This window comes from Meleagris gallopavo, chromosome 1 (genome assembly GCF_905368555.1).
Source record: "Meleagris gallopavo chromosome 1, MGAL_WU_HG_1.1, whole genome shotgun sequence".
Lineage (NCBI taxonomy): Eukaryota > Metazoa > Chordata > Aves > Galliformes > Phasianidae > Meleagris > Meleagris gallopavo.
The window spans coordinates 59997054-60017653 of record NC_139404.1 but is presented as its reverse complement, the minus strand read 5'-3'; the positions used below and the strand labels follow the sequence as shown (position 1 = coordinate 60017653).

At 36.3% G+C, this 20600-nt stretch overlaps 1 protein-coding gene across 8 annotated transcripts in view; it reads right to left on the bottom strand.

Annotated features, from left to right (window-relative positions):
• Nucleotides 1–20600, bottom strand: part of ERC1 (ELKS/RAB6-interacting/CAST family member 1) — a 293295-nt gene that overhangs the window by 153615 nt on the left and 119080 nt on the right. For all 8 annotated transcript variants that reach the window (XM_085229906.1, XM_085229899.1, XM_085229922.1 and 5 more), the window contains one exon: nt 11021–11214. In XM_085229906.1, coding sequence (XP_085086032.1) covers nt 11021–11214 — 194 coding nt within the window. The remainder of the gene's footprint in view (nt 1–11020; nt 11215–20600) is intronic.

Here is a 20600-nt window from a genome sequence, read left to right as displayed (position 1 = left end):
CGAGTATTTTCCTTCTTGACATGGTAGACAATGCCAAAGATATTGTTTTTTTCCCCCCATTTTTCACATGCACAGCAACATTGATCTACAGTGGGTTTGATACAAATTCTTCCTTTAAGTACAGATTTCTTCTAAACACATTTCCTTCCAACCCATCCTCCTACACAGAATTGACCAACTCTCTGATCTTTTATTCTGTGGATCATGCAATTTGATGTGCAACCTTCTGTGAGATCTCAATTTCAGCCTAATAGACAACACCATGATAAACACCCTTATTAAAATGAATACTGACCTTGATGTGAGACTGAAGGAAGCAGCAAATCCAGGAAGGAGATGCGAAAGAAAAAGAGTTAGAGTTTGTGAAAACAGTGTCCAGAGATCAGGCAGTTCAAGAATACAGGACAAAACAAGCAGATCTAAATCAGGTAATGACACACAGAACACACAATCCTTCACAAACACAAAGAGGCGCATGTTTTATAGACATCTAATTAGAAAAAAAGAGGAAAAAAAGATAAAAGGACACTTAGATTACACCATTTTACTTAGAGGCAACTTTCTGTAGAGAAGATAGTCTCTAGACATAGCAGTTCTTAGAAAAGGAGAATAAACCAACTATAGAAAACTCTGTGTGTCTACCACATCACTAGCAAGTTTCTTCTTCCAGAATTCTAGCTAACTTTTAAAAAACGTGCAGGCTGACTATCTGAGGTGAGCACTATGGTGTTCTTTAATGCCATCTTCCTAAAGGGGCTTATTTTCTCTCAACGAGCATTTTTTTCATTTTTACTGCTGATGACCTAAATGTGTCAAAAGGAACAGAAATTAAAAAAAAAAAAAAAAAAGTCTTCAAGTCCTGAAGACTTGTCAATGCTAAAAATTCACCTTTCTTAATTTTGACATTTAAGTCACCTTTCCAAAAGCAAAAAAAAAATAAAATAAAAAATAAAATAAAATAAAATAAAAACCCACATCTGCCTCTTATTTCTACAGTGCTCAATTTCAACTCTCCCACATATGGTGCAATCTAAAAACAATAATGACCAAATAGGCGTATCTTTGACAGTTCTCTCCAACATTTTTCTATAGCAGGACGGACCAAAGCAAAATAGCAAAATGCTGGAGTTCCCTGTTCAGCATGAGGTCCCATAGGTTCATTATTGCTTCTTTTCATATATTTTCAATATCATTTGATAGCATCTGCTGTCAATTTCACTGATAACAGAAACGTAACACAACAAAGAGCCATACAGATCTTTTCCATCCAATTTAAAATTTTATTCTTTTTCAGTCAACATAAGATAGGAAAAGTAAATGTCCTGTTGCCCAGAAGTTCAATTTGGCTCCTACAACACATCTTGTACTACATCCATGGCAAGGTTGCATTCTATAAAGGCCTAAAGGTAGGTTATTGTCTAGAGAAAATAGTTCGATAATACAGTCTAACTGCTATATACTTTACTACTCTTATTATTAAGGAACCATGTAAATGAGATTTAAGGCCCTTACCTCTGGCATAAATTTTACAAACAGCAATGTAAGGTATTGAATTTGTACAAGCAGCAGTTTCAAAGTGAGGTAGAGCTGAAAAGCGTACTGTTAGTCTATAACAAGTAAGCTGTTGTAAAGATGCATTTCTTCGGCTTTTAAATTCATATTCTCAAACCAGGTTCTCCCAGGGTCATTGTTGAAAAGGTTGTGCTATTGGGAGATTTCAGGAAAGATGAGACTTGCAAAATGCCAAACGCCACATACTAGATGTTTAATCTTGAAGTAAGCCATAATGTTCCAGAGGCCTCAGTTAATTCATATAGAACATGGTATAACTGTAACAATTCTGACTGAAATCCAAGATTACGCTCTCTAGGCTGAACTGCAGAATTATGGCTGCTCCAATAAATCCAACAAAAGGGAACAAAAATTTGAAAAAAATGGCTTGGCTACATGTGGGACTAAAGAGGGAAGGAAAAAAGGTTTCATTGTCTCTTTCTATAGCTGTTATTGAATCCAGATTATGAAAGTTTAAGAACCCTCATTTTGTGTCTCAGGGATCCTTTTTATATTGTGATGATATTACCATATTGTTTCTTCAAAATATCAGTGGAAAAAAGGTATGGGATAAAATTCAGGATAGCTCTACAAAATTTGAATGAACCATACTTTTCCTTCAACTGGCATTAAAAGGTACAGTCTTGGAATAAATATTTCTGAGAAAAAATGCACTTTGTACAACCACTAGTCCCTTTTTCGTGCTCTTTTATAAAGGCTCAAAACATGAAATTTGGGATTTTAGGATAATAGCAATATGTATCCAAACAGAAATGAGGAATATGACAGTTGCATTTGAAAGCATATTACAATTAGAAAAAAATCCAGACGTGCACTGGCACTCAAAATGAGGCAGACAGCTGCAGATGCCAGCAATCTATTGGGAAAGTGAAGGGCGATGTGCTGCAGACCAGATGCAGCAGCCCCCATGCAGGGGCCGAATCAGTGAAATTGATCAGCATAGCAAGTGCCTGCCCCACAGAAGCAGCACAAGCAAGCAGAACCCGAGGCAGAGTAGGCCACGTTCATGACACAGCAAAAGGACACTTTCAGTTGGCACTATTTCTCTCCGAGCAGGAACACACACTCGCAGCATTCCTTACAAGATCCAGCAGCAGCTCTTCTGCCCAGCCCCATTAACTGTGTACTCTGATGCAACAACCACACAGGGAGACAACACAGCACTAACATCTGATGGTAGTCACGGGGAAATCTATTTTCCTTTAAGATGCTACTTGATTAATTCTAAAGGTAAAGCCAGTTTAAATCTGATTTCCAGGTGTGGACCAAAAGGTGGTGAGGTGTGAATACTTCAGTATTTTAATTAATATATACATTTGAAAAGCTGTTGATTATTCCAACTATAATTTTTCCTCATGCTTGTATATTATAGAGAGCCGAATGAGCCTGCTACGTTAACCTCAAAAACCCTTAGGAAGACATTTATGTAATGATTTCTAGTCAATCTTTGAATTCTACTTGCTTGGCAGTGAGTGATTACTATTTTGTATTTCCTTCAAAGTAGTCTGACAGCAAAGAATATACGCCTGATGTTCGTTGTGTCAATTTGGAAATAGAAAAGCCATTTATGTTTCACCACTTCTGCAAGCTTTCCTTTGTAAAGAAGAACGATGGCTGGTCTTATAATTTCTCTTCAGCAGAAACTTAGATGAAAGGGACAGAGAGAAGGTTGGTGTCTGGGCCTGAGAGCACAAATGTAATCTAACTGAACACTAATATTACTTCACTGACATAGTGGTGATGTCCTTTTTGTTCTTACTGTACTCCAAGACTACGTCAGGATCTAACACTTTCACTGTAGCAATTGTACAAAAAAGATTTTTTATTTTTTTTCCTCTTAACATACTAGTATTGTGAGTATGGGTACCCCCATGTTGCTTATAGATCTTGACTGAAATAATGCAAGACAGTTTTTAAAGAGGTAGAGCCAAGTCAGGTAAGAAATTAAACCCTGATATGCAAATAGAGGTCATTATTTACAAAGTCTTTTCTCCTCTGATTTTCTAATTATTTTACTTATATCACAGTTCTTACACTCCACTGATCTAGCAGTTGTGTCAGGAGATATTTGCTAAATAAAACCCATCATTGGTCCAATGCAGGCAGAGTATAAATCATCAGATGACAACTCCTATATTCATTACAGCTTTGTGCAGGAGAGAGAATGATTGATAACCACCATGACATAACGATAAAAGCAAACAGAACTTTAATGTTACAGGAAAGCTGTAAGAAGCCAGCTCACAATGGGTGCTTCTCACTACTCGTAAGTATTTATCTTAAGACCAATTGTATGAGCTTTAGCAAGACCAAGTTCTGAGTCCTGCACTTTGGTCACAGCAGCCCCATGCAATGCTACAGGTTGGGGCAGAGTGGATGGAAAGCTGTATGAGAAGAAGAAGAGTCTGGGGGTGTTAGTTGACAGCTGGCCGATCATGAGCCAACAGTGTGCCCAGGTGGGCAAGAAGGCCAATGGTATCCTGGCTTGGATCAGAAATAGCGCAGCCAGTGGGAGCGGGGAGGTGATCGTTCCTCTGTACTCAGCACCAGCGGGGCTGCACTTTGAGTGCTGTGTTCAGTATTAGTATTGGACGAGCAGATAAACCAATGCTTTCAGTCCATTGTTGAATGTAACAGAGGATATGGTCTGTAATAAGTTCTACAGAGACAAATCACTCTGCTGGAAAGTGTCGCTCCTGCCCACTGGACCATGGCAGTAACACGGGGTCAAGTGCTTAGGCTTAGGAGGTTCAGTGATGAGGTACTTCAGCAATCTCATTCAGCCACACCCAGCACCAGTCCTGACTTCCTCAACATGCCAAAGGCTAGACTATTCGGGGTTCTGTGATTGTGTTTAATAGAACAGCTGTTTCTGCCATAACACAAGGTTTCAGTTTCTTCAAAAAGTGAATGGGAAATAAAGGACAACTAAATAAAGAACAAACGGAGAATAGAATATCCGTTACACGAAAAATGCGAGGATGAATTGAGGAGTCCCCATAAAATCATTCTGATGTTCTTTTTATCTGACTCTCTCTACAGATGGATTTGCAGTTACTGGCAGTGTGTCGCTTGCCTTTTCTTAGAAGTAGGTTTCAAAAGTGACTGGGGAGTTTCAGCATTGATCTTCAGGCACCTTAACAAAGGTTGACTTTCAAAAAGCAGACAATTCCTTCTGAAAAAACAGAATACTTTCAAACATCTGAAGTTAAGTATCTATGACTAAAAGCGCCTATGACTTATATTCTTATATATTTAGAGCATTAGGATGACATAAAAGGAATTATTTTTTTCTCCAGTGAAACTCCACATGGGACTTCAGATCTAATGTTCATTTCGTATGAAGACAAAACAAGACTAAAAGGAAAGAAATGACTTCTTCATTTCCAAACATGGAAATGATATAAACTCCTTACATTCACTAGATTTGTGTGCTCTCTGATGGACTGGGACTATTTATGGGCCCAACCACTTATTTCCATTACAAGACTTTGTTCTCAGTTGCTCGCCAAATATTAACAGATACTGCTGAAATTTCTCATGACAGGTGTCAACCTCATCCTGTTTTTTTTGCAGGGACAATTTCAGCTATGTACTTCACACACGAAAAGCAGCATTCTTGGGGGAAAAATGTGTTTGTGTCATTAAAAACTGTATCACTTTACTATGATGCATAAGCACACTAAAGAGGTGAAGTAACATTATATGGCAATCTTCAATTTGAAATGTCCTGAATTTTAAGTGATTAAACTTGGAATCTTAAAATCCACTTAATCCAGTGGGGTTTTTTTTTGAGGAGAATCAGCTAAAAATCTTTGTACTTTGAAGAAGATGGATTAAGAGAGTCAAAATTGAGAGAAAAAAATCAAGCTGCATATGCATATGCATGAATCTAAAAATATAGTTATGAACAACAGCAAATTTTGTCGTAAATTCATGCAATTAAGATATAAGAATACTCAATTTGTTTTTACAATTTAAGGTCCCAAATGGATTAGAATATTTTAAAGTGATATTTACTTATTTCAGTTTTCCTTAACCTGAGTCAGAGTTCATATTATTTTTGAAGGACTTTACCATATTATAATATAGAATTATAGTCACACAATCTCTCAAGTTCTATGTTAACTGTAATTATTATGACTTCCTAAATATCTTTCTGTTCTTTAATTTGACAACATCTTTTTCACTTTAAATTACTTACCTGCCCTGATGTGGTTCTTACTTATTAATTTTCTTTTAAAATTCTTTAAAATTGCATCCAGCTTGAAAAGCAAGGACAATTACTACAAGATATGAGCATTGGTTTGAAAATATGCACTCCAACTTCAACTTGTTGACTTGAGGTAAGCTTAGGGCACAACTTGCTAGTACAGTTTCCTTGATACAAGTCTAGAAAACCACAAAGTTGATGCAACATCCAGCTAATTTCTTCCCCCTCTACCTTCCACAGACTCCTACACAAACACTTTGCTGCCTTATAGATAAAGATACTTCCTTCCACTGTTCATCATATCTTCTGGATCACTCTAAATTTTTAAACACTTTATTCTCTGTTGAGCAAAAATAAACAAGATAAGGGTATCCTTTGGCACCTACACATCAAAAGTCTGAAGGTTTCCTCTTGAATAGGGCATCTTTTAATTCTTTCTAGAAAAACTTAACAAAATCTGCCCCTTAAAAGTCATAATCTCCAGCTGTCATTAATGGGACTGCTGGAATTTCAGAGCTAGGCACTGTCCCCCTTTAGTCTTCAGTCAAATAGTTTCCTTCAGGAAAAAAATGGTGGAGTCCTATGTGCTTACATGGAGTACTTATACAATATAGCAAGCATGCCAAATTAAAATCAATTTGAAATCTGTAACTGAAAGAAGGACTTTCATATATACTCACTCAACGCTTACTTCCAAAACAACACAAACATACATGTTTACTGTTACCTCTCAAGCACATTCAGCCACTTCTTAATTGCAGAACTGTATACACACACAAATACATGTGTGTAAATTACACATCTGAAGGCTGTGATGCTCATATCCGAGATGATTAGAGCAATCTTTTTTTATTTCTCTCTCTCTTTTTTTCTTCTCTCTCTTCAGGACAGTAATTGCAACAAAACCCAAGAATGAGGCAATACTGACCTCTATCAATGACATGTTTTAGAGCACTTGAGTTTTAGTTCGTTTTGGAAGAACTGATAGCAGAGATTCGAGCCAAAGATAAAACACAGCAGACTGAAAAGCACCAGCTTCTGCAGAGTTTAAAACAGGGAGAAGAGCAGCAGCCCTGCTTTGGTCTGTGGTCATAACCACCGTGGCAGGACTTGAACACAGAGACTGTTAGAGCTTGTACTTGACATAACTAGTTCCTGTTTAATCTAAGAAAAAAAAGCGTAATTGCAGCAGCCCCAAACAGCAGCAGCAGCAGCAGCAGCAGCCAGCAGTGACATTCCACCCTGTACAAACAGTAGCCTTACAGAGCACTCACTTTCCCAGGAAGTCCCACACAAACCCCCCTACGTGTTGCGGTGCGGGGACCGACACCTGGTAGGGAGGGTGCAATTTGCGGGAGGCGTGCTTTCTGAGAAAAGGCATAGTCAAAAAAAACCCCGCACGTACAAAACAAAACAACTCATGGAACCGCGACGTGACAGTGTGAACGGAAAGAAAAAGTGAGGAAGGAAAAAAAAGACACAAAATGAAAAGTTACGGAGAAACGGGAGACTGTGGAATGGCAATAAAAAAGCAAACAGTTAATTAGAAAGAAAGTGAATAACCAGACAGCTACAAAACCTTAACACCACCACAACTGGGACAAAACCAAAACTTTTAGGACTGTTCACCCATAGAAGAAATGGGAATTTATGGCCCACCTCCCCTTAAAAAAAACCAAAATCCTGACCACAGAGAGTATAAATGAACGAAGTTGTGCTCTAAATATGATGTTGACTCAAGAATATTTTTCAAACTTTTGCACAGCATGCACCAAATTTAATACATTATTTTTGGAAATCTTTCCTCCCACTCACAGCTGAAAAACAATATCTCCCACCCACTAAACAGCAAAAGAGCAAAGCATTTCTCTCTCCATCTCTTTTTTTTTTTTTTTTAATCTAAACTAAAGGCAGATTGAAAAGGTTTACAACCAGTTTTCTGCTTTCCTTCTCATCTTCCTCTCCTCCTATCTTTTCTCCTTCTGTTTCACTGTACATACCTCCTAATAGGTGACTCATTACTTCTCTTCAGTGGACAAAACCATGTTACTGTTTCTCTTAACCTCCTGGTCTAGTTCTCACATAGAAACAGCATGAAGATAAACTCCAGAGAAACACACTCATTTGAAAAATTTCATTTTCATTAGTATAATTTTTCTCTGAATGTGACTTATATCTTCTTATTTTGCTTTACACGGTACACCTTAACAGACACAGCTACATTATTTTTAGCTTCCTGACAAATGCTTCTGCAAGCATTTAGGTTTAAATTCTTTTTCACACAAAAGAGTTTGAACAGCTGTAGAAGTATTAGAAGTCAAGATGATTTCTAGCTTAGTCTGCATAAACCACAGTTTAGGAAGAGTTCTTACAAGGCAATGTTACCTATTTTTTTCAAGAAACCAAGACTGTAGCTATAGAACAGGCCTGGATGGATCTGGTTGGCATGAAAGAATACTTTATAAACAAGTAAGATAAAAAAAACCAGGTCCAACCTATGGATTTAATAGGTATACTAAAACCTCTGCTTAATGTAAAAACTGAGAAGAAGAAAGTAAGCTTTCTGAGAACAGCAGTGTGTGGGAGCAGCTAAAGAGAACTACGGCCAAGTAGAAAGTTCAGTAATTATTCAGAAAATGAGAAATCATTCCAAAGTATCTGAAATCTTGAATAATTTTTCTGGTATTAAGATCATACTGCACTTTCACCTGAAAAATAGTATCAGGTACTGCTACTTTGCCACACTATGCACTTTAGGTCTCCAGATCTGAGGATGTCTTCCATTCCCTCTTCTAGAGGTTAAAGAACATGATTATTCTCAGATTTTTTTTTATTACTATTTACTTGACTGCAATAAATCACACAATAACAAAAGTAGTCTCCTTTCTGACATAGCTGAAAGACCTATCTGAATTACTAGAAACAAAGTTAATATTCTATTCTATCTCAGTACTGGTAGAAGAGAAAATGAGCTAAAAAAGAGAAGAGAGACACTCATGCTACTTTTTTTTAATAAGAGCGAAGATCATTTGGTTGGAAGGAATGGGTAGAACTGAATAGTGAAAGTATTCCATGAAGTTCTTAGGGGATGATTTCCAGTTTATGCTGTCACTGATGTATTTAAAGTTTGGCCTGTAACTGATAAATAGTAAGAAACTATCGCTCTAATATGGAAAACTCAGTAATTGCTTTGCTGATCTTTAGAATTTTCTCTTTTCAAAGAAAAAGTTCCTAACTCTCTGAAGACTGGGTTCCAGTGATTTTTATCTGTAAATGAGAAAAAGGTCCATCTTCGTTGCTCTTCATTTTTTATCATTACATTGTAGACTATATAGAAAACACTTTCTCTTTTTATTATAGGCCATTTATACATGTTTATTCAGTGTTAAACACTGCAAGCCCCAATCTCAACTGGAATTTTTGAATGCTAATGTAATTTTAAAAATTCATACACATTAAAAATGTGAACAAGAAAATTCTCTTCCTGCCATTCCATTCTCATGAATGATTAATATTAATATTAACTTGCCTTTCCTAGACAGTAATCTCTTCATAAGGCACTAAGGACACATTTATTTTATTAGAAGTTTGCTGGCTTGACCTCGTAGTTGCTTTGTCCTAATATGATGATGAGGTGAACTCCACATTTAAGATGAGTAAAGGCATGCAGAGTCCTGCAGAAAAATAAGACTTGGAGACACTATTTAACTTTATTCCAGTCTATATTTAATGCATCTTCTCTATCACTATATTGTCCAAATGATCTGCTGAGTACATGACATATGGTATGCAATGAAAGTTGCACTGCTTAGAAAAAAGGTAAGATTGCTAGAGAGGCCATTATGTTCATATTTGGTTGGCTTATACCACAGCTGTAGAGAAGTTTGTTTAAACAAAATAACAACTGAAAACTAAAAGGATGCTGCTTACAACCACATAAAGAGAAAAAATCTAGCTGACAAGTTGAACTGCTCTGTCACTTTCAAGAAAACAATAATTCATTCTACCAAAAAATACAGATAAGTAAAGCCACTCAGTACAGTATTTTCATCACAGCACAAGCTATTTCTATGAGGTTAGTCATCAAATCCAGAGTCTTTTTTTCCAGAGGATTTGTCATTGAGATTTTCTTGCACATGATGCAGGAAGAAAAATGAAGAAGTGCAGCAGATGCTGCTGAAAATAAAAGATGTATTTGGACCTCCTTGAATATTCTTTCTCTGAACACAGTGAAAACAAAATCAGATCTCTAAAGATAGACTTTCTGTAAGCACAACTGAAAAAATAATTTTCAAAATAATTCAGAGGAATTCATTAAGTCAGTGAACAATCACCAATGCCATAATAAAGAATCTGAAGTACCCTCAACTCAGTTCCCTCATCTCTTTGACACTAAATGCAGAGTAGTTAAACAGAAATAGAATAAAAAAAGTGAGAAAGCCTATACTAGCACAAGGCAAATGTGAATAACTAAATTTACTTTTCTAAATTATTCTTTATCACGAACACTGAAAAAACACACAAAAAATATACAGATATTTCTGCTTAGGAACTCCTTTGACCACAGCGAAGAGGCAGATAACAGAATCTATTTCAGGTCTTTCCCAAGATGAGTAATTTTGGATTGTGATACAAATGTTGTGGAATTGTCAGAGACTACCATTCTTGTCTGGGACACTGAAGTCTAGAAAAATATCCAAACACCCTGTATCCAACAGAAAGATGGAAAATCACACCTGGTTTGGAGAAAAGCAAATCTATCCATTCAGCTTTACATTAGATAAAGCTTACCAGTGTCTACACCACTACAAAGAATTTCAGTGTTATTTATCAGAAGAACCTGAGTAACTAGTACCAAAAGTTCCAAAAAGTCCTTTTTTTGGTGTTCAATTTTTTAGGGATAACCATACCTGAGGTATTTACTAAACAAAAACAACCAAATCATGTTGTCTGAATAAAATACAGTGTTTGCAAATTTTCCTACCACTTCCATTCCCTTACAGCTCAAACCTTCAAGTTCTGTCTGTATCAGTTCTGCTTTTCAGCAGGTAAAGAAAGCAGATAGTAAGACACTTTCTTACTTACATTCTACTAAAACTAAGTTCTGAAGCAGAAAACCACCAAAAAGCTTTCCCAAAATAGACATAGCAAGGTTTCCAAGATAAGAAAAATGGAATGTTATCTCTAACTTTAGGAAGCACTCTTCTAACTCCGGTGACTTTATATCACCCTTACCTCTCCAATTCTGCAATTTTCTTATCTTTATCATTCTTCTCATTTTCCATCTCCTTCAAGATTTCCAGAAGACGATCCACTTCAGCTTGAGCCTTACTTGACTCCTCCCGATACCTCGTTACCTCCCGCTCCAGCTGCTGCATGCGATCACTCAGCTCTGGGCTGGCCCTCGCCTCAAGAGTTGCCTCATGAGCCTGTAAGAAAAAGGGTCAGGAAAGACGCTTCACTCACACACAAATACTTTACAGATACTATAATGACTGCAAAACTACATTTACAACAAAATAGCAAGATTAATTATTAAATAGAAATGAACATACTGTGCATATGATACTTTTAATTATGGGAAAATTTAATGATACAAAAATCCATTCAGTCTAAAAAAAAAATTAAGTTGGTTTTTAAAAAAACTGAAGCAGAACTGACAAGAGAAGTAAAAATATGAAAAAAAGTTAAATCTCTTTAAAAGAAGAAAAAAGAAAAGCAGAAGTGTGCATGAAAATTCCTAAAAATCACTTCTAATGCAGTGGTTTTACTCTAGAACTCTAGAACCGGACATTTTCAACAAGGACAATCCCGAAAACCAAATCATATGTTAATAGCCTTCAACAATTAGATCAGTATATGCAGAGTCAGATGGATTCGAACAGGCAGGACTTCTCACTGATGTCCTCGCTACTTATCTCAGGTACATAGACTGGGATTAATACGAATGTGGCTACAGACTGAAATTATCTTTGACAAGTCAATTAGGAAATATCTTTTAAAGTCAGGCTACAGGGACAAGAAGATTCAGATTAAATAACTCCAGCAAATACGTTTCCATTTGATTTATTCTCTTTAAATGGCCTGGTTTGTTGTAAAATTTCCTGATTTATTAGTAAAATGAATTCAATGGTTCCCATACATAGCAAAGGCAAAGAAAAGGCAGTTTTTATGCTCAAGTTTAAACGAGCAGAATGGGGACTGTATTTTCAGGGTCCAAACGGTAGTTATCAGCTTGCATCAGGAGAGATGGGCAAACCTTCCCTTCATAAGACATTTCTCCCTTTTCCCTCTGTTCATAGAAGTTGAATTGCTATTTGCTATCAATTAATGCTATTTCAGAGCCACTCAAATTTGGTTCAGTGAATAGCAGGTCTGGTGGAACTATACTGCCAATCAAGTTTCTGCCTGTGGACTCAAGGTCTTTCTCTTCTCTGGAACAAACCTACAAGAGAACATAACACCCTGTTCCTTCTTTTTTACGAGCTGCCAACAGTGTTCCTAAGCACAGTAAGACTAAGTCCAATAGTATAGAACTCTGTTACTTTTAAAGGTAATTGGACAGAACTGCAGCAGGATAAGCCTCTGGATTAGAAACTGGTGCTTCTAAAGAATCATCCAAAGGCAAAGACACTTGGAGAAAACAATTCAGTTATTTGGCAAAATAAGACTGGAGGAAAATACCTCAAAGTTTTTTACATTGGAATCTCCTGTTTTTTTATTAACTCTGTTAAATCCAAGGCCCTGTTCCAGTGAACTTCTACAGAATCTCAGAGCATAGTGTTCTGGGACTAAAGGATGCCTGCATGGGATGGCTTTCTTTACTGGGACTATGACAGTGACATAAATCTGGATTGACCAAATACTGGAACATGTCATGTTCCAGAGCCTCAGCCCTGCAGCAGCCTGCCTGAAGGTCTATGCTACACAGTTTTAGTACCGTTCTATTTGAAGCAGAATTTCCAAAGAGCTAGATAAATTGGACAGTACTTTATTCTGAAAGATGTCTGACACTCTCTAGGTCTCCTGGGGAGGTCTCTCTGCAGGAGTGTCCAACAACCACAGGTCTCAGAAGAACACAGCCCTTTCTGGAGGCGATGTGTTTAAGCTCCCCACTTCTGAGAGACTTTCATGTCAAAACTCCCCCAGAACCTCTGCTGTTGAGCTGTAAGTCTGAAAATCCTGCTTCTGAGCTGCTGACCCAGCTCCAGCTCCGAGCACATCCTTGTTGAGCTGGAGAACTTCAAGAAACCTTTTGGTGTTAGGACCACCTATGGTTCTACGCCAAATAAACACTTTGAACTAAAGAGCTTACTCCAAGGGTTTAAAAGGAAAATGGAAGTCAAAATAACATGTTGCCAACACAATGTAGATGCTAGGAGAAACTTCTAGCAATGAGACAGACAAGTGCATCACAGCAAACACAGGCATCAGGGAACGTATTTCGTTTTCGAAAGAGCAACACTGGGTGTTCCTGAAATGCCTTATCAGAATTTCCAGCCTGTAGGAAATCTGAAATATTTGATTTTATTTCCTTTTCAACTATATCTAAATTTAAAACAAAACCATCCTTCCCTCCCACTTGCTGTTTTGCAGCAACTGGAAATACTATTTTTCAGGGGCATCTGTAAATCAATTGGAGGTATCTATTTTCTCCTAAGAGACGCAATGTATAGAGTCTGTTTTTTCACCAGACATACAGTCTGAATTCTTTTGTACTAGATTTGGGTTTGTTTCCAACATTTGAAATTGTTTGTTTTAACAAGTACTCCTCCAGGCCCTTCAATGTCATCCAAAATATATAATCAGATAGTCAAGACACTTTTTCTATAACACAAAAGCAAAGCTAGGCTGTTTGCCTGGATTACTGAGTTCTCTAATTCCAAGTAAGTTACAAGACCTAATGTAATTCTACAGCCAGGACACTTCTGATTTATATTACTCTGTGCTAATAAAAGCATCTCCACAACAACCCAAGAGACACTACTGAGAAGAAGAAATCAATTTTCTTCTTTAAGAAAATTAGCCAACAACTCAGTGTGCCTGGTTCTTATAGAATGAAAGAGCTATTTACACAACATAAATTATTAGTTAAGACATGTAACACATGTTATTTGTATATAATGCACATAATTATGGATACTTTCACCTTAGACAAAGAGAACGTTATATGATACAATGTAAACTGGAGACCACTTCCTGAGTTACTGACTGAGTGACTTTGGTCTATTTTGTGGGTTATGTACAAAATACGTGTTACATGATCATATCTAAAATCCTACTGGATTCATTTATTGTATGGGAGAGAAAACTGATGCATTTAGAGGTTTCCCACAAACTCACATCAAGATCTGGAACAGATGATATTGGCAACCTTCCCAATGTAACATTGTGCAAAATAATTTAGCAGTATATTAAGAAGAAAAAAAAAAAAAAAGAAAAAAAAGAAAATTGGAAAAAAAAAAAAAGGTTGAACACAAATAATGAATTCTTACATTCATAGCAAAAAAACAAACAAACAAACAAAAAACCCTCATAAAACTTTCCCTGCCCTCCACAGGTACAAAAATTCCAAAAGAAGCCATTTTGAAATCAGAATGGATGTATAAAATGACAAACGTACTCAGATATTCAGCTGGATTAAGCGAGCAGAGCAAGTACATTTCAGTTGGTTCTGCTTTCAGGTCTGGCTGAGACTTACTCCTAAATCTGCAACTCTTAATATAATTACAAGCAAGTATGAAAATGTATAAATGTACAATAAAACAATTAAACAAATTGAAAAAGCAACTTGCTTAGGGCGAAAGGAACCTTGCATTTCCACCTCTGACAAGTGATGTACATAGCAGTAGGGATGTGTCTGTACAGGCCAGTGAGCTTACTGATTACAGGTGATTTTACATGCTCTGTTAAGCCTCTTAACTGTTACTAGTACTAATGATCTTGTCATTAGCTCCTCACCTCTACTTCAGTATTAAGTCAAATAGATGAATTCAAGCTACTTTTAAGAGTGTTTTCAACTTTCCTATTTTATTCCACGTTGATCTGCATGAGAAACCCACACTCACACCTTCAGTCAGTAAGCAGCACCTTCTTAAACTGTTTTGATTAACTCATCTGAACAGTTTTCATCTCCTCAAATTCACTGTAGTTCAGGACTAAGAATAGTTAAATTTAACACTGGAATAGCTCTCAAATTTCTTAAAAGTGACTATAATCTAAGAGTAGGTTTAACAGCTTTCTGCTTTTCTGCTCCTGGCCATCATTTCCCATCTGGAACGTAAGTGATGGGGTGAGCACTTCAGGTACCTACAGAATAAAAGAAAGAGCGATTGTTCCTCAAATAAATGTACTACAGCTTCTATTGCATCCACAGAAAATCAGCTGACAAAGCCAACTTCTACAACTCTAGCAAAGATGAACAATGTTGTGTAGAAATAAGCACTATTTACAGATGGAGAGGAAGGCCAAACACACTGAAAAGAATTTTGTAAGCTAGTATTTCTCATGCCAAAAATCTCTTAATAAAGAGGCAAGGTGATCTTACACACCTTAAAGTATGTCAGAGGCATAGAAGAAAACAACAGCTCAGATCTAATTTAAAAGTTCTAAAATGTAAATAAAAATTCCAAACACTATGACTAAGATTCTAAATCAATATTCCTAAAAGGTTAACCAAATCAAACAGCAAATAATTCACAGCAAACACTTCCTACTTTTACCTATGAATAGAGACAGTAAATTCAGTTTAATATTTCACATACAAATGTTGCCAAGAACCTCTGGTCAGAAAGTAGAAGTTCCCAAGAATATGAGATTGCTTTTTAATCTACTCTCCTACCTCTGAGTGTACCTCACATCTCCTATAAACAGTAAATGCACATACAAATTCAAAAATATATCATTACAATTTATTGCAAAAGACAAACACATAACTACTTTATTTTTTCCTGTTGGGAAGGCAGCATTTCTGATGATAAAACATTTGTACTGCCTTCTATTATGCTTATATTAGTTTCAACAAAATTATCTATTTTGAAAACAAGCAGACTTAGTCCTCCTTTAGCTCCAGTGCTCCAACCAACATGTATCCAACGCTCTAAAAAGTCACGTATCATGTTAGTTTTTGAAGAGTTGTGCAAGAAGTTAAAGTCTCAGTGAGCCCTCTGATATACTTTGTACCAGAAAAACTTGAATCTGTCACAAGGAGCTGCTTGTTATCTTAATATTAACAAAATCTTTAAAAATCCCTTCCAGGAAATATATGATCTTTGTTAACGGCACTGTAAATTTCTGACACTGAATAAGCAAGTATTTGGTTGGAATCATTTAATAAAGAAGACTGAAAGTCTAAATGAGAGGAAGATCTCTCAAGAGAACCAATTACTCAAAATAATTAATGACTACGTGAACTCCCCTCTTTTTGAACAGATATTTTGTATCTTTGCATCAGCTTTTGTATCTCTCTGAAAAGATCAGAAAGACACGAGTTCCCATAGTCGTTACTAAACATTAACAATTTGCTCTTTGGAAATTCTACCATCACAAAAAGCAAAGGCAGAAAGGAAACGCACAGATCACGGATGTCTTTGCAAACATGCTTCAACACCCTTATGCTTGCCTCTGAATCAAGCTGAAACACAAGGAAATTCCAACTGCAACTTCCATCCCCCAGCTTCCAATTACGTGAGATGACATTAACATTTGATGAACCACAAATAAAGCTTGAACTTTAAAAATCACCACATGGCCTCTGCAAATTCTCTTAAGGTAATGCAGCACTTGTACCTTAGCCTCGTTATTGACTATATCATACTGGGGAATTAAACACTTTCTTTGTTCCCACATTTTATATTTTCTGACTTTAGAGTAACAGGGACACAAAAAAATTGTGTGTTTTATTCAAGATTTCATAGAGAATATGCTCTTCTGGACACAAATTCTCCTTCATATTTGCACCAAGTGCAATCCTTGGGTAGCATAACTCCTTTCCCCAACCTTCTGTCAACATTATTTATCCAGGTTCAAATTCCACTCCTCTGACAGGCAGATTCCACTATCAACCACATGTCCTCATTCTTCTCTTCCCACTTTTTTCAGTTTTGGGGACTTTTTTTATTTGCACAGTTGGTTCAATCAACCAACAGCTGTCGCCCTGTGTCTTGGAACCAATAAAGCATTTGGTGAAGTCTCTATAGGCTGCTGCCTATTCAAATGACCAGACCTTGAAGGTGACAACAGAGTGCAAACAGTAAGTTCTCCCTCCCTCTCCAGGTTGGGTTATGATCAGTGCATGGGGAATATTTGGGAATATATATTGCTAAATTTGTATTGCTACTGAGCATATGCAAATAGACAAGCAAATTAACTGTTATCCATGGGGGGGATCACATCTTTTCATTAAAAGCTTACTAGGCTAACAAAGAAAGATTTTTTTAAAAAAATCAATATATTTACATATTTTGTTCTTGAAAACACTGTTTTCAAGATCTGTTACGGCTGAGAGATTCTTTAAAGATACAAAAATGAACAAATTCTCAGTGAATCAAACAACATAAGAAATTTCAACTAAAAGATTTCACAAAAATAAAAAGTTTTATAAAACTATTACAAAATTAGTAAGAGAATCTACTGAAAATACTGCATTAAATGAACTGAGTAATAGATAGCACCAATGTATAGGAGAAGAGGCTGGCAAACTACTTGAAAGAGGAGAAACATATCAATTTACTAGGAAAGTCCTGACAGCTGCTTTATGTACCTGAACATACAATCCTTGGGGAAAATTATTTTCTGCTATAAAATATTAAATAATGTAATCATTCAAATGCCCTATACACTAATCTTATATCTTTAAAGAAAAGGTTATTACTCTTTTTCTAAACTTTGTGCACTGAATACCTTAGAATGTGTATCTATGACTTTTTTATATGCAAAAAAAAAACAAAACACCACAACAAAACAAAACCAAAACACCCAAACCATCAACATGCAGTATAGTAGTTTTTATGCCCTAATTGACTCTCTGTTATTATTTGTGAGAGTAATAACAAAATACTTTACTCTGTCAGACACACAGTGCTTTTTCTAAATCTAATCAGATTGTAGAAACCACTCTCATAAAACAATTTTTAACAAAGAATGTCACAAAAAATGAAAAATGAAAAGCACCAGGAATTTTCCAACATTCAGACAATTACAGTCAGGACAGACAGCTACATTTACCCTGAACACTGTCAAAAGTAACACAGATATCAACTTTCTGAAAGTTTTGTAACACTATTTTTTACGCACGCAGTCACAAAAGAAGGCTCTGATGAAAACCACCTTGGATTACATAATTTACAGTGCCAAGATATTAATATACAAACACTCCTTGAAAGGAGTGCTCTTTGATGTCAAACAGCAGGTTGGTAAAATGATCCAAAATTAAACTGACATAGTACCTGTCAGCTTATTAATGGTTAGACAAGTTTTTGAGCAATCTTGTATTTGCTCTAACTTAATTATTATTTCTAATGTGCTGCTGTACATAGCGTTACAGAATACTTTCAAACAAAAAGGTGGATTTGCATGGAAATTCTATTACGTTCTTGGTCTAAAAATGGATTGACAATGGAAATGAAAGAAAAGCTACAGGACACCTCAAGCAGCCAAGGGAAACAAAAACACTGGCACAACATTAAGCTGTTCACACAAAAATGAAGTTACTAACACAGACAAAAAGTAAAAGCATCTAAGAAAGCTTTTTTGAACGTAACTACCACTAGTCAGATGCATCACTGCACTTTGTATCCACACCCACTACACTAAAGTAATTAACGGACCATACTCAAACATACAGCACAGGTGAATACACATGCAACACACAAGAAAATTATATGGGCTTGGCAATGGCTTCTTATTTTGCCAGGGAACTTACTGGCTTGGATGGATGACTCAATAAAACTTCAGGGTGCTAAAGGGAGAAAGAGGATAGGAAAAGATGGGGAGAATTGGGGTAGGAGACAGGAGTGTGAGAGAAAAAAAAGGTGCAACAAAAAAAATAATTTTAAAAATAGCTACATCTTGTATTTAATAAGAAGACAATCTCAACGTGCGAGTTAGCATGCATTACCAAGCAGCTTTTGAAACAAGAGAAATGTTGAAAGTTACCCTTGTACGAGTTCTAAACTTTATCTTGATTTCTTATTATAACAGTTTTGTCGAGTACTCAAATACTTATTGTAGTCCTCTGTTTGGGTTTAAGTGACAGTTTTACAGGTAGCAGGACTTCAATTTCTAGAGTTTCACTTGTGTCAATCACAAGACCATTAAATAGTTTGGGAAAATTCTTCGGCAGTTGACACTATCTGAATGCTGAAATCAGTTGCTGGGTTTTTACTTTAGTTTCTAATAGAGAACCTGATTTCCCTGGCAGCCTTTTTCATCCTAGGTTGCTATACTGAATACACATTTATCACCCTTTAAGAAGAATATAAAAATTCATAACCATCTGTGAACACATGAAAAAAGTTTTATCATTTCCAGTTCATCTACTAATGTATCTGCAATACTTTCAGTTGTAACAGGGAATCCTTATTCACAAAAATAAAAGAACATAAGAGCCAGTATAAGACTAACCACACCAAATCTTCAGAAACATGCAAATTGGGTCAACACTTCATTCAGACATTTGTTCCTGTCTTCTAAAAGATATTATTATAATTTGAAAGTAGGAGACCGCAGCAGAAAAAAAAAAAAATCTAAAAAAAAACCAAAAACTTGTAAGTGAGCCCAACGAATCTAAAGGTATTTTCCTGGCAAGGAATCACTGCTAACATTTCTTTTATGTAAAGTCTCCAGAACAGCACCAAAGGGAAGTTGGTTAACGTATGGTTTGGGATTCTTTCTTTTCTCTAATCTTGTTCTCTTTCAAACGAATAAAATATCCAGAGGGAGAAAAACTATTCACTGGAAACGAAAATGGACAAAGACCTGCTCATCTTTGCTGAACACATTCTAATGTTAGCAGTTCTCCTCCAGATTAGAAAAACAAAATAAACAAAGCACACTGCCTGAGAAAGATCAGACACAAAAGGCTAGGAAGGGGCTGTCCTTAAAATAAGTAGAAGAAAACCTTTTCACTTGAAAAATATTACCATCACATACATATTACCATACTTCACATAAAAAAACACCTTAGAGAGAAATGCTTGGAGAGAACACTTGTGTGTGATTTCTCTCTGATGAGTCCATCTCAGTATAAAAGGAGACTATTTAAGGCATGACACCAGACCATGTATACTCAACAGTGAGTTATGGCTTTCTTTCAGCATTCAGTATCTCCTTGTGGTAGGTTGACAGCTGTGCACAGAAGCAGGGGCAGTGGAATAATTAGAGCATTTAGCACACACAGATTTCTATAAACATAATATTTTTAGAAAACTAGCCACCAATTCCCCCATGCAACCCAGCAATGCAAAAAACACCCAAGTTCTTTAGCTGCAAAAAAAAAGTCATTAGCAACAAAGAGAATACTAACAATGAGAACTGGATGGACAGAATCAGAAAACAGAGACTGCTGACACAGAAAGAAAAACAATATGAGTAACTTTTCAGCACCCCTACACACTATTTGGTTAACGATATTTCACTTCAGTGTAATGCTAAATGGCTCTTACAGAAGAAGTGGAAGCTTGCACTGTTAATGATTTCTTTAAGACTCACTCTTTACAGATTAGCAAGAGTTTCTTTTCCAAGGATCCTTATTATTTACTTATCTAATGGTTAGGAAGGGCTCCAGGGCTCCCTCTTCTGAACTTTTAAGGCTAAG